General features: G+C 46.7%; 1 protein-coding gene and 1 long non-coding RNA gene across 3 annotated transcripts in view; one reads left to right on the plus strand and one right to left on the minus strand.

The window, feature by feature from the left end:
• Positions 1–2,143, plus strand: part of LOC112634071 — a 44,166-nt gene extending 42,023 nt beyond the window's left edge. Inside the window, exon 3 of the long non-coding RNA XR_003121722.1 lies at positions 838–2,143. This is a non-coding gene — a long non-coding RNA (uncharacterized LOC112634071). The remainder of the gene's footprint in view (positions 1–837) is intronic.
• Positions 2,144–2,939: 796 nt separating this feature from the next.
• FBXO21 (F-box protein 21) overlaps positions 2,940–14,820 on the minus strand; it is a 48,144-nt gene continuing 36,263 nt past the window's right edge. The window contains exon 12 of one of the 2 annotated variants that reach the window (XM_025401119.1): positions 2,940–5,726. In XM_025401119.1, coding sequence (XP_025256904.1) covers positions 5,536–5,726 — 191 coding nt within the window. In that variant the 3' untranslated portion in view covers positions 2,940–5,535. The remainder of the gene's footprint in view (positions 5,727–14,820) is intronic. The other variant, XM_025401120.1, reaches the window with a different exon arrangement.

The following is a 14,820-nucleotide window of genomic DNA, read 5'->3' on the forward strand; positions in this document are numbered from 1 at the left end:
TGAACCCAGGAGACAGAGGTTGCAGTGAGCTGAGACTGCACCACTACACTCCAGCCTGGGCAACAAGAGCGAAACTGTCTCTTGAGCAACAAAACAAAAAAACATTTTTCACTTAAGCAGCGAGCGTCACCTTTGGTTAATATCAGATGAAGGCAGCCACATTAAGTCAGGGGGAAGGGGGAGCCAAGAGGCGATAAAGCAGGCTGGAAAGTTCTGAAAAAGAACACAGGCTACGATTACTGGCACCAACAGGTTAATAGCCTGCTAAGCGTTAGAAGGAATCATTGCTAGAGGAATCGCAAGCTTGTTGTACAAATAAGTAAATAAAAATCTTGGACAGGCCCCTAAAGCTGCACCCAACAGGAAGTGGAGTGTGAAAGTCGGCCAGCCCCCAGGCAGGATGCACCTGACACCCACTTCTGAGGAGACCAGAGAGGATGAGATTTGAGGAAGAACTTCCCAGAGGGCAGGGCGTTCCTCCGGAGAGCAGAGTCAGGGCTTACGCAGGAAATGTCACCCCCGGCCATGACAAGGGCAGGGGTCTTAACAAGGTCCCCCGCGAGTGGGATTTCATCCCTGCTAGAGACCAGCAACTTCTGTTTCATTCTTTCTTTTCCCCAAATGGGAGTTCTTACTGCAGCTACTGTCCCTGCTTCACCTCTGAATGGGCACTGGGGGTGGCGAATCCCAGAGGCACCACGCTGGGCCGACGGAGGGAACTTGCACGGCCCAGAAAAACTGGGCTGAGGAGGATGCAGGGATCGCGGAGGGTTCTGGGGGCGAGGCACACACAAGTTGGTGCCCACCAAACCTTTTCTCTTCCTTTCGGGCCCACAGGAAACCATTTGGCACCTCCTCTGGAAAGAGAGCATGGCCGGGCCCTTGAGATCTGGCTGTTGAGGCAGAGCTAGCACACGTGACCCACGCAGTGAGGTCTGCTCCTCGCTTCTGCAGCCATCTGTGGTGGAGACTGAGTGTACACAGGCAGTGCCACCTAAAGGGAACTCCGCTGCCTCTATGTGCTACTGAGGCAGGGGCTACTGAGCCAGAGACTGGAGAAATGTGTCCGTCCCCACAAACAGCCTGGCTTAACTGTCCGTGGCTGTCTCCTGCCATGGAGGAGCACACTGGGGTGGCCTGTGTGGTGGACCAGAGCTTCTACCCACACTGTGTTCTGTCTCCTTTCCTAGAACACAACTGGACGATGTTTCCTGCCTCCGTGCAAAATGAAAGTGGACATAAGGGGCGCCACTTCCACACCCGGCTCATGGAAGCTCCCAGATGGTCACGGCCCTCCATGCTGCCCCCAACTTCAGGCTGGATGGAGACAGACGGCTCAGAGTGCTCTGTCTCTGATGCCTGCACTGGGGCTGCCCTGCCAGCCCATTCCCCTGTCCAGTATTATGGAAGCAAAAAAGTTCTATGGTGTTTGAGCCATTGTAGCTTTTCGGGTCTATTTATTACAGAACTAGCATAGCCCTAATACAGTCATTGCTACGTGACCATAACACATGTATTCTATAATTGCACATAGTTTTATTCACTGAAGGGATGTCCTTTACCTTCAAGATTCTAAATTTTCAGAAATGCAACATTCAAGGTTAAAGTTGCGGCTAGACCAAGGCTAAACCATGGCGAGGTAGTTGCTTGCGCCGGAGAGTGTGGGTGTGAACAGCTGGAGCTCAGTGGTTCCTGGCGACTCAGGGACCACCTGTATTCCATATCTGGCTTCCCACCCACGCACACGCAGTATGACCTGGGTTTCCCGTTTATACAGTGGAATGCTAAGTGCCTACACCCTAGCCCGGGTCAGCCAACTATGGCCTGTGGGCACCATCCCGTCTGCAGCCTGTTTTTGTACAGCCCTTGAGCTAAGAATGTTGTTGACAGTTTTAAAAACAGAGAACATGCGACAGTCTGTACGCGGCCTGCAAAGCCTAAAACTTTACTATCTGCGCCTGCCTCATCGGATTGCTGGGAGGATTACAAAGACTTGATTAGGCCAGTGCCCGGCTCGAAGTTAGCATGCCACACAAAATAATACGTACAGTACAGCTATTCACGTCTCCAAAAAGCAATTGTCCCACATCCAAATTCTGCATTTTGTCCAGCTGATGTCTCTCCTTCCCTCCAAAAAAATAAATGAATAAATAAATAAAAACATGAAGAGCTGCATCTTGATCATCATGGTCACAGACACTCTTCAGTTAAAAAGTTGCTGGTAGTCTGAGTTCCCTTACTGGGAGTAAGGACTAAGGAGGGGAAAGCAAAGATACCTGACAGCCGCAGCAGAAAGCCTGCAACACGGCCGCTCTGCTCAGTGTTCTCCGTGGAGAAAGACCGAAACATTTAAAAATGAGAACGAGACTTTAAGTAGACAGTATGCAATGGAAAACTGAGCCGGCAACAGTACTTAACGCTGGTTTTCTCAATAAAATCATTCTGCTGTGTAAATGCGCTTCTAATGGGGATCTGTTGTAAGTCTCAGGCAGCCAACAGGAAAGCTGTCCTTTCAAAATCTGATTAGGTGGATAATGTTTGCCAACGTGACGCCTGGCAAAACCAGTCTGATTCTAAGGTAAACTCACTTTGGACAGAACTGATGTCTCGCTGAGACAGCTTTTCAAAGCAAGTCTGCAAACACCAGACCCCCGGGGATGGTGCGTGCGTGTAGGGGAGGGAAATTCCAGGGTTTAATATATCAAGACGACACACACGCTGCACACTCCTTAGAAAGTGACGACGCACAGTCCTGTGCGTTACAGGTATGGAGAAACACCACCATACAGTCGACTGACTTTGTTTAACCTATAACCTTTTTTCCTCCCACATAATAGGTAGTAACATTACACAGAATCAGTGCTCTGGAGACATTTTGGACACATCGTATACAGCGCAGCCATTCAAATCAACGGCAACAGAATGCACGAAGAACCTGGTTTTCTTTCAAAGCATGAGTAGTTCTCATTTTACAACATGTGTAACTTAACATAATTCAAAAAGTGCAATCTTTGCATGACAACCAGATAATTCTCAAAGGTTACTAGTGAGCTGATAAAATGAACGTTTGGCAAGGAGGTCATGGTTTACAGGTAGGCTGTCCGCTCACCAATGCTCAGAAAAATTCAGCAGAACATACTTTTCATATTTAGATCCGAAGAGAGGTGAGACACATTCTATTCAAGTCATGGCTGGGCTTTCTGTCCTGAAACGAAATTGGGCAGGCCATTTGCGTGGTTTCTCTGGATAAGTTCCATTTATTAATCATTGTACAAAAAAATCTTGGCATTCATTTGAAGAGAAAAGAAGTTGCTATATCCAAATATTTAACATTTTAACATAGTGAAAGTTCGACTTTTGTAACAGGGCTTTTTAAAATGGAGAAAAGTTTTGGAAAATTTTTAAAAAGAAACTTATGATTTATTAGAGTACAGGATCCAAAACACGTTTTTTAGAAAAATATAAAGTGCCCAAATACCAACTTACACAGGTGATACAGGCTTCCTGGAGCCCCGTGAAGCATTCATGAAGAAAGACATTTAAAAACAGTCTAGGTACATATTTACAGCTGGGTCAGTAAAGGTAAAACCATCTTTCTTGGCTTTGATGTTTCTAAGAAAAAAGGAAATCAATCAAACCAGAAAACCAACAATTGCAACTCTCAGCATGCTCAGTTTCTTATTAATGCATCTCATTCATATTAATTCCATATTACCGAACTTTCCCCTTTAAATGAGAGTAGTGTACAATCTTCCCAACCTCGGCGGGTCAGGTGCTGTGAGTGGTCACATTTTCGGATGCAGGTTCAAATCCTTTGACTTTGGATTTGACTGATGAGGAACGTGGACAGTGGATAATAGCTAATTCAGGATGGAGGCGCCAGGGGCCAAATCCCCATCTCTTTCTAGTAACTGCTTAAAGCCTTCCCTTGCTATGAAGTGGTCTCAGGTGGCTTTCCAAACCTCAGTCACCCCAGGGTTTCCAAAGGGTAAACAAGCAGCAGGCATTCAACGTGGGTGAGAATACTGCATGCAGAGGGAAAGACAGGTGCACAGACAGGCCCCTAATGCCCCATTCATTAGAGCAACTGCATCATTTTAAACGCTGAGAGCAAAGTAACTAGGTCCTAACTTCAGAAGTTAGCTTCCACTGATTAATGACGAGATTAGCTCACTTGAGAACCGGCAGGCCGAGAGTCGGGGGAGCTCCGGAGCTGCACGAAGGCGTGCAGTTACTCTGGGCTCAGTTACTAAGAACTTCGGAAAGGAGCCAGTGCCATCTGAACACACAGTCAGGCTTTCCCAAAAGACGCCACAACAGGCTTCATCCTGCTGCCTTCAGGACCCTGGCGGCTTGGAAAAGCAGATTCCAACACGCACATCTCCTTTCGCGCAAGTCCAACACTCTTTAAATCAAAGACATTCTCTCTCATTCTAACCTGCCACATTCAAACAGGCCTTGAAGTGACTCTAAGGAATAGCAAGAGGTGTGGAACCACTTTTTTTCCCTTCAAAACCTTTTTTTTTTTTTAAGGTTCATGATTTTTTTTTTTTTTCTGATTACAAAAGCAAAACCTCATTTTTTGGTCTTTGGAGACCATGGAGTATGACTTCTAAGAGCAAACATTTAACATCAGATTTGTATGTCTCACTACAAAAAGAACCCATCACTGATGTAAGACCTACTCATGATATTGAAGTAGATTTTTAAAATTAAAAAATAAAAGTAGTCATTTAAAAGGAATTGTGGATGAGTATGGAAAAATCCATTCACAAAGTTCACTATTTGCATTTTCTCAAAGAATTTTATGTAATAAAATAGAAAACTAATGATTTATAGAGATGTGCATAAACTCAAGAGAGGAATACGGAAGGGAAAACTGTGTTATATTCCCATTTAAATTTTAAAAAAAAAGATAAAACACTTGAAATCTGTGTTTCACATATTAGAAAAAAATAAATTCAAATGATTCTAATTACCATTAGCTTGTTAATGTCTCCATCTCTAAGATGCTGCCAAGATAGCACACAACTTTACCTCTGAATATGCAACTAAATTCAGGGTAAAAAGACACACAGTCCTCACTCGGGACCGAACATGTTCCACAGAGAAATCAGAAGGAAATTATTGCAAATGCATAACCCCATCTGTCCAGCCAAGGAAATGTTCTGAGACAAATGCAGACAGGCGGGGGAATGGAGTGAATACAAAGAATGATTACAGGAGCGTCGACTGTGAGACCTCATGAAGACAGAATGTCACAAACTGTCACCACAGGACAAGCATACAAGCCATGCCACTGACACAGTGCCTTTCAGATTAATTCACTAGTGTAGGCGGAGAGCAACATTGTCTTTGCAGCTGGGGAAGAGCACACGGTATTTAAACTTAGTAGGAGGCAACCAGCACTACTGGTGGAGTGGCTTTCCTGGTGCAGCAGGTCCCGAGGGCTCCGTGGAGGCGTCTTCTTCCGGAGTCCCGTTCTCTTGGAAGATAGCAGCAGCAGCAGCAAAGGTGCAATGTCCTCTCTAGACTTTACTCATCTATGTTCTCTTTCTTTGCACTGTAAATATTTTGCACCGTTTCATAGACGAACTCCAGATCTTCTGGATACCGGATCTCCAGCTCTGCGTTTGGGATGTAGTGAGTGCCAGTAAACTCTGAGAAATAGCGTCCCACATCAGGGTGTGAGATTTCTTGAGGCTCCACGTTATACTCCAAGTTTTCTGTTGGTAAAGAGGCACACGGGCATTCTCATTACAATGTCCACTGCTGCCACGCCTTTCCTCCAGAGAACCTCCCATCACCCCTTCCAGGTGGCATTTTTGAGGTGGAGAAGGGAAGACTGAAGACGTTTATGGAGTCAGGAGAGGGTAATGGGAAAAGGGCAGCGAGTGGCAATCAGGAGAAGGTGGGTGGTGGCACAGCTACCCTAAGAGCTCCCCCACGGAACAGCAGGATTTTCCTAATCTCTGAGCAGGATGTCTGGCTCCAGCAAAACTCCAAAGGTCTCGAGCAGTGGCAAACTGGAGACTCAACAGGTCTCTCTGACTGGACAATGGACAAGATTATCCCTGCCTGCTCTTTTTTTGGCAGTGGCTAAGTTTCTGAAGCTGCGATGTCACATGGTGACAAGCCTCGTACCTGCCACCCCTCTCCTCGATTCATAGGAGCCCCTCACGCAGACCACACTTTCCACCCGAGCTCTTTCCAACAATGGCTTTCAACAGTGAGCAGCCTCTTTCCAGGGCTGCTGTGAGACTGTGGGATGAATGGAAGATGGCTTGCGCCTCCAGACCCCATGTGGATATCAGATATTATTATCTGTACCATCTCTTGGGAAAACCATGCTACGTCTTCTCCCTGTTCTCTATTTCGCCACTAGAGAAATAGAAAATAAAGCCGGGGCAGTGGCTTACACCTGTAATCCCAGCGCTTTGGGAGACCAAGGTGGGAGGATCACCTGAGGTCAGGAGGACCAGACTGACTAGTCTTGTCTAGTGAAACCCCGTCTCTACTAAAAATACAAAAACTAGCCAGGCATGGTGGTGCACTCCTGTAGTCTCAGCTACTCAGGAGGCTGAGGTAGGAAAAGCCATCGAACCTGGGAGGTGGAGGTTGCAGTGAACTGAGACTATGCCATTGCACTCCAGCCTGGACGACAAGAACAAAACTCCATCTCAAAAATAAGAAAAGAAAGAAAGACAAGAAAGACAAGACAGACAGACAGACAGACAGACAGAAAGAAAGAAAAAGAAAGAAAGAAAGAAAGAAAGAAAGAAAGAAAAAGAAAGAAAGAAAGAAAGAGAAAGAAAGAAAGAAAGAAAGGAAGAAAGGAAGGAAGAAATAGAAAATAAGACCGTAAAAATGGAAAAAAAAAAAAAAAATAGGGCCAGGCGCGGTGGCTCATGCCTGTAATCCCAGCACTTTGGGAGGCTGAGGCAGAGGGTCATGAGGTCAGGAGTTTAAGACCAGCCTGGCCAAGATGGTAAAACTCCATCTCTACCAAAAATAGAAAAATCAGCCAGGCCTGGTGGCAGGCGCCTGTAATCCCAGTTACTCGGGAGGCTGAGGCAGAGAATTGCTTGAACCCGGGAGGCAGAGGTTGCAGTGAGCCAAGATCACACCACTGCACTCCAGCCTGGGCAACAGAGCGAGACTCCATCTCAAAAAAAAAAAAAAAAAGACAATACAGGCAAGGTATTCGAAAGGCTTGGTTTCTCACCTCCCCAGAATAACTGGAACAAGGCTCCTCTACAGGACCAGTTAAAGGACGGTGCTTTGTGCACCCTTCTTTGCCGTCCACGGAGGCCTGGCCCAAGACGGAGGCCTGGCCCGAGACTGGGTGTGGCCCCTGATTCAGAAGAAGCCCAGCCATGCCCTCCATGACCTAGCACCGGAAGGGAGCTGGGCTGGGCAGATCCTCCTATTGTGACTGTGTTCCCAGGGCGCCCCAGTTCCAATCACTCCAAAGCCATCCTTGGCACTGCCCATCACCCGAACGAACGTAAGTGGGTCTATGAATTAATACCAGTAAGGCCAACCGATGGGCTTACCGACACAAACAGTGTGGTCTATTATTTCTTAAACAGCTGGGTTAAACGTCCTGAAACACAAAGTCAGGGCATCAGAGGCCCTGCATCCCCGAAGTACACAGGAAGAACGCAGGCATCTTTCTGAAGCACTGACTTTAACTGGTATTTGTCTTTGGGGAGAGGGGGGAAGAGTTGTAGGACTCAATTTGCAGGGTTTTTTTTTAACCACAAAACAGGAGGAGCTAAAGAAATGTGCTAATATGTTGTTTTAGGTTGTTTCTGCAGACTGTGACCAGGGACAGAACTGTCTGAACAAATCAGTACCACTGAGGAAGTCAGACACATCATGTGCAGAGATGAATGTATGGAGGCTGTTTACCTGAACAGTACTTATGCTAGGAAAATGGAAGAGCAGTGTAAACGTCCGAGTGTGGGCCACTGTGTGAATGATGGCACACTAATTCAGCAAAGCAGGAGGCGGCCATGAAAATGAGCAACCTGTTTGTGAGATCCTCCAAGAAACGTGGGGGTAGAAAGGCTGTACCACTTAGAAAGGGCCTGGAAGGCCACGGATCAGGGGTTGCTCCATGATGTGGCACAGTGACAGAGTTTAAACTGGGTACTTACAATGTGTGAGACCCCACAGTGGCATCACAGGCACCCCCACCACATAACCCTGGAAGGAGCCCCCTTCTGCTTTTGAGTGGGCTGCCCAAGGATTTAACCCCAGACTCAAACCAGACAGTCCCTTTCCAGAGCTGAAGGGAACCACACGTAAGAAAAACCCAACAGTCAGGAGACAGCAGGCAGGGAGGGGCTGGGTAGACTTAGAGAACGCCGCTGCCCCCAAAGGGACGCTCCAGCCCACGTTACACACAAGAGCTTGTGGTTTCAGAACCTCCTACTTTTTCCAGAGGGAAACTGAGTCATCCACTAACTCTGATCTCCCTGCTGTCACCAGTAGGTCTCTAGAGATGATTTTCTCTTGGGAAAAATCAATAAATGTTAAAAAAAAAAATGCTGCAAATGTTTCAAAATGCCACTGGCTAAGATGCCCTTTCCTGTCCACCCACTGCTGCCACCTCCCTCTTCACATCCAGTTACAGGAGGAATCAACTAGCAAAGCGTATCTTCCTTGAGGAGGCTTGTGGTGACATGACCACGACCCAGTATCTTAACCAGGCCAGCTGTCAGGGCCCTGGCCTTTGGATTTTCTATTCTTTTTTGTAGAGACAGGGTCTCGCTACGTTGCCCAAGCTGGTTTCAAACTCCTGGGCTCAAACGATCCTCCTGTCGTGGCCTCCCAAAGTGTTGGGATTCCAAGTGTGAGCTACCACGCCTGGCCATGTTTGGATCGTCTGGCAGAGCTGCACAGAAATAGCAGAGGGAGAGTAAAGATTCTTGGAATACCATCGAGACAAAATCCCCTTTGCTCTAAGGGAACCACTGTTACCCGTCACTGGTAAGCAGGACATAGATATCTGAAGTACAGAGAATTCAAGCAGGTAGTTTAGAACAACTGCTTTGTTGCCAGTTCGTCTGGAGCAATAGTTCTCATCTGGGGGCTCTTTTGCTACTAAAGGGACATCTGGTAAGGTCTGCAGACATTTTTGGTTGTTGTAATTGAGAGCTGCTGCCAGCTTGTAGTGGGTGGAGGCCAGGGATGCTGCTAAGTACACTACAACGCACAGGACGGCTCCCCACAAATGGCTATCTTGGCCAAAATGTTACTAGTGCTGGGCTGAGAAGTCCTGCTCCAGAGCCCCAGCCCTGTGTTTCAGCATTGTTCCCTTCTCCTCCACATTTTCCTTTCTATGTATTATCAAGGAACAGCCTGGTGTTAGTAACATTCAGCTTCTGTTGGGAGGAGGAAGGAAGGGGAAACTCAGGCTATCATCCACAGATCTGCCAGGGCAACGCGACCCAACAGCTACTGCACAGAATTTTGAACATGGGCCCAGAACGAGATGCATGCGAAGTCCAGGCAGGGGCGGTAGGAAACCAGGTGACAGGTAAATGACAGTCCACGAGGGCATTCCCAGCCCCACTCCTGGCTGTTAGAGAGGAAGAAGGACTGGATTTGGTGCATTTACTGGCCTGGGCTCCTAGCTTGCTAAGAAGCAGAACAGGAAAAAAGTAACAACATAATGAAGTTGGCGACTATGTATTATGAAAGAAAAATAAATGCCAATCCACTAAGAAGATTTTCACAAAGTTTACTTTTAAGAAAAATGATAAATCTAAGTAACACAAAACTTAATTGAGTAAAACATGAACCAGGCACCAATTAAAAGTTCTGAAAAATCTTGAGGAATCTTCCTGGATTCTCTTCAAGTTTTCAGAAAAATCTGTCTGCTTATTTTAAATTTTCAGCTACCCCAAAATATATGAATAAATACTATGGAAACACCACCCAAGTCCTGTGTGGGCACCTGTCCTGTCCTGATCCGGTCCTCCTCTCCAAGAGAAAAGCACCATTGGTGTGAGTGTGTCTTTTCAGTCCTTCTCCTATGAGCACACACATATGCAGCTAGATACCTGAAGTATACTTAAAATTTGGTATTGCTTTATACTTAGAATACTTACACAAAATGTATTCTAAGCACTCGCCCGCAACTGGCTTATTCAATTGCAGCTTAGTATTCATTCCAGTCTGCAGAGACCCCAGGCTACTAGAAGAGTTCTTATGAGTGACAACTGTCTTGCTATTTTAACGAGGGGGCCACAGGCCTCCTTGTACACGTGTGGAGGGAATGAGGTGGAACTGCTAGGTTGGAAGAGAATGCGTGCTTGAGATTTTTACAATTTGAAAGCCAGGGCCAAAGCATCCTCTGACATATTTGTGCCACTTAACACAACCCCACCCCCATGCAGGTGATCCCCATTCACCTCACCACACTTGCCAGCAGGTACAGCTGGCCATGGACCGTGTGTGTGTGTGTGTGTGTGTGTGTGTGTGTGTGTGTGTGTGTCGGGCAGGGAGGCCTGTCTGGGTGGAAAGTTGAGTTTGGAAGTATCAATTAAGTTATGGAAAAGGGAACCAACGTTTGTCGAGGACATGCCATGTACCAAGCATCGTACGAGGTGCTTTATCATACAGACAAAACTTAAGAATGAGATTTTCACATGGTAGTTGAATTGCTGGCTTTCCAATACAGCTGCTGACCTAGACTTGAGTAGTTGAATTCCTGGCCTTCCAATACGGCAGCTGACCTCGGCTGGGAGCTTCTGAGAAGCCGGGAAGGAGGCAGGACAGGAGCGGCATTCTCCCACCCAGGGCCGTGAAAGTATCAAAGCGCGCCCCCTAGTGGGAACACAACATCACACACATGCAAGATGCCGGACATCCCATTAGGGTTTAGGTGAACACACTGGGGGAAGTATCCTCTTCATTGTACAAACTAAAACTATTTGAAGATGTCACATATGTATGTGATTTCTAATTCACTCTTCACCTTTCTGTGCAGAGCTAGTAATTAGAAAAGCATTATGAATGAGTTCTACCTGGGCTAATAGGATCACTGGAGTCAATGGCTGAAAATTTAGATCAAGAAAAGTTTTTAAAAAATACCTTTCATAAAAACACATTAACCCAGAAATGTTCAAAAACATATTTAATATGTGTTTTTAAAACTTGGCCTCTCACTGGCTAAAAATGGGCAAATGTGAGCATAAAATTGTCCCACATGATTATAACACACTGAATAAATAAAAATCCAGGAATCTATGGCAGAGACAAGGGCAGGGAAGGAGAGATAGGGAGAGGGAAGGGAGAGGCAGGGAGGAAGAAGAAAGCTCTTGTTCACTGAAGTAGAGAGAACAACAGTGGTGGCAAAATCACCACTCAGCAATTCTCATATAAAGATTTAGGCAAGGATATTAAAAAAGTGCTAGAACCACAATGTTCAAGGTCAGTGGGGAACAGGATCTTCACAGGATGCCACAGAGTGGCCACATGGATTTCTTCATTGAAATAGTGAGTTACTATCTTAGCCAAGTGACCAAACTCAGCATCACTCACACAGGGCTCCTGATGAGACCCAGTGGGAAGCACGCGGCTAGGGTGTGAAGTATCCTCCCCAAGAATTCTTATCCTCATCTAATCAGGACTCAGACTTCACTCCCAGCTGGCAGACATCATACAGTTAAGGAACCAATGAGGCAAATCCAAAATGTTACACAATTTACAAGACAATGGCCAGGCACAGTGGCTCACACCTGTAATCTCAACACTTTAAGAGGCCGAAGTGGGCAGAATGCTTGAGTCCAGGAGTTTGAGACCAGCCTGGGCCACATGGTGAACCCCGTTTCTACAAAAACATAAAAAGTAGCCAGGTGTGGGCCGGGCGCGGTGGCTCAAGCCTGTAATCCCAGCACTTTGGGAGGCCAAGACGGGTGGATCACGAGGTCAGGAGATAGAGACCATCCTGGCTAACACGGTGAAACCCCGTCTCTACTAAAAAAATACAAAAAAATTAGCCGGGCGAGGTGGCGGGCGCCTGTAATCCCAGCTACTCGGGAGGCTGAGGCAAGGGAATGGCGTGAACCCGGGAGGCGGACTTTGCAGTGAGCCGAGATCCGGCCACTGCACTCCAGCCCGGGCGACAGAGTGAGACTCCGTCTCAAAAAAAAAAAAAAAAAAAAAAAAAAAAAGAGTAGCCAGGTGTGGTGGCACATGCCTGTAGTCCCAGCTACTTGGGAGGCTGAGGTGGGAGGATCACTTGAGCCGAGGAGGTTAAGGCTGCAGTGACTCAGGTTTGCACCACTGCACTGGATTCTTCAAAAAGTCAAAGTCATATGAAGAAGGGGAAAAAAGACAAAGAATGAGGAACTGTCTTTAATAAGAGAGACCAAAGAGAAAAAAACAACCAAATGCAGCGAATGAAATCTGGTTGGATCCTGATTTTTAAAAACCAGCAAAAAATAGGCATAAGGTTATTTTGTGACAATTGAGAAATTTGAAAACTATTAGATATTATAAAATAATTATTTGTTAGGTATGATAATGTAATTGCGGTTATGTAGAGGAATCTCCTTATACTTAGACATAATTCAGTATTTAGGTCATGTCTGCAATATTCTTTCAAATGGTGCAGGAGAAAAGTAAAGTCTCTATAGATAAAGCAAACATGGGAATCATTCACTGTTGGATCGACTGGAGGGTAAACGGGGGTATTTGATGTATTATTTTAACTGTTCCATGTGTTTGAAAATGCTCTTCATCCAAACTTCCTATATATATATAAAAAAAAGCCTCTCATTCATAACACACTTTCCCCTCATCTCACAGCTGTGTGTCTGTTTACTGCTGTCTCTCTCCGGGATGGATTCCCTCCCCCAGCTGAATGTGAGTCTCTCCCAGGGGTGTGGCATGGGAGCTGGGACACATCGTGGGCGAGCAGGAACTTCACATTCACCGAGCTCCCCAAGCTCACACTGGGCGAGGGGGGCAGAGCATTCAATAGGAAACAGCGGATGTGAAAGATAGGGAAGGACAGGGTGTCACGAAGTGCAGAGTGGGAACAAATGACCTGACCTCAAGGGGCAGGGAAGGGGCAGGGGTAAGAAGAGCTTCTGGGAGGAAGTGACAGGAAACCAGCAGGTGAGGCAGGGAAACCTATCAGTCAGGGGCAGCCAACTGTGTGAAGACATGCGAGCAAGAATGACGACTTCAAGGAAGATGAGCGGAAGTGGGCGGGAGTATGCCGGGGGTGGGAACCGTGCTGGGGCTGTAAGGGGAAGGCCAGATCCCTAGGGCCTGGTAAAGCATTCTGGACTGCCTGCCGATGAGAAACTCCTAACGGTCAGTCAATTCAAGCAGCAAGTGGCCGGGGACACACTAGGAAGATCCTCTTGCTGCTGCTAAGGAAAATGTTTGGTTGGGGACAGGCCTGGAGGCAGGTGCCAGTTAGGAAGTAGGCAAGCAGAGACCACTGGAATGGAAATGTGAGACACATGAGGAGACAGCCGTGTGTGTGTAGACAGATGTGTGGCGAGGGCAAAGAGAGAAGAGCGAGACCCGGCCCCCATGTGGTGTCACTCAGTGAGATGGGCAGGCACAGTGAGATGGGCAGGCAGGAGCAGTGGGGATATGGGGGCAGCACAAAGCGTTCATGCTTTTTCTTTCTTTGCAGAGATAATCGAGTTACAACAATGGGTTCAGTGAGTCGGGGGTAAGAACAGTGGAGAGAAGACCCCCGAGAGACCTCCAAGCGCACACGCCTGGGGGCTGTTAGAGGTGGGCACAGAGCCCAGAGAAGAGCTTGGGATGGAAACATGGCTTTGGAAGTCACCAGCATATCCAGACACCCCAAGGGGGAAAGAGATGAGGGCCTAAAGGAGAGTCCCCTGGAGAGGGAGGACCCTGCAGACAGCCACACATCAGACATGTTGGGGGGCATCTGCCCCTCAGACTAGGACTCAGAGTCCCTCAGGAAACGCTTGCTGATGTAGTGCTGATGAAACTGCCAGCAGAAGACGGGAACTAGCATAGTGTAGAAACAGCTTTGAAGTTCTAAGAATTTTCTAAGTCTCTACATTTTAAATTCCAGAAGGCAATTTGCTAACGTCACCCATAACCATTTAGTTCTATCTCGATTTAAGAGATGATAAAACTGACAACCAGATGTTTTTTCAGTAATGACAATTTTATGACTAAACCGTACATTGCATGTTCACCTAGATATAAGAGATCAACTTCTGAAGTGAACAAATCACAACCCCTAAAACCAAATACTTAAGATCAACCCTAAACAATGGATAATGATGCCATGTGGTAAAGCCACAGACACTGGCCCACAGTGTTGTTGAAAAGAAAATGCTTCTTTATTCTTGTGAACGCCTAAGTTGTAGGGTATCAAGCACTTACCAGGTGACTTGTGCTGGTACCAATGGCCCAGGGATCAGTCAATAATTTCCAAATCATGTGTTGATTTTTAGAGATTGTTTATATTCGACACAGCTTCAAAAGTTTAATAATATCCCCGTTGGTGCCTCCATCTGCCACAGGGAGCATATAAACCCCTTACACCGTCCCCATCACACTGAGGCAGGGCAAGCAACCTGCAGTCTCAACAAACATTTCTCTTGATGCTGCCGTTCCAGGGGATCCTTTCAGTTTCTGATGAATTGACAATAATCATTATTTTCCAGCCTTTTGAGATGAGATCTCACTCTGTCACCCAGACTGGAGTGCAGCAACACAATGATTATAGCACACTGCGGCCTTCACTTCCCAGGCCTGAGTGATCCTCCTAACCCAACCTCCTGAATAGCTGGGACCACA

Source organism: Theropithecus gelada, chromosome 11 (genome assembly GCF_003255815.1).
Source record: "Theropithecus gelada isolate Dixy chromosome 11, Tgel_1.0, whole genome shotgun sequence".
In the NCBI taxonomy this organism is placed as follows: domain Eukaryota; kingdom Metazoa; phylum Chordata; class Mammalia; order Primates; family Cercopithecidae; genus Theropithecus; species Theropithecus gelada.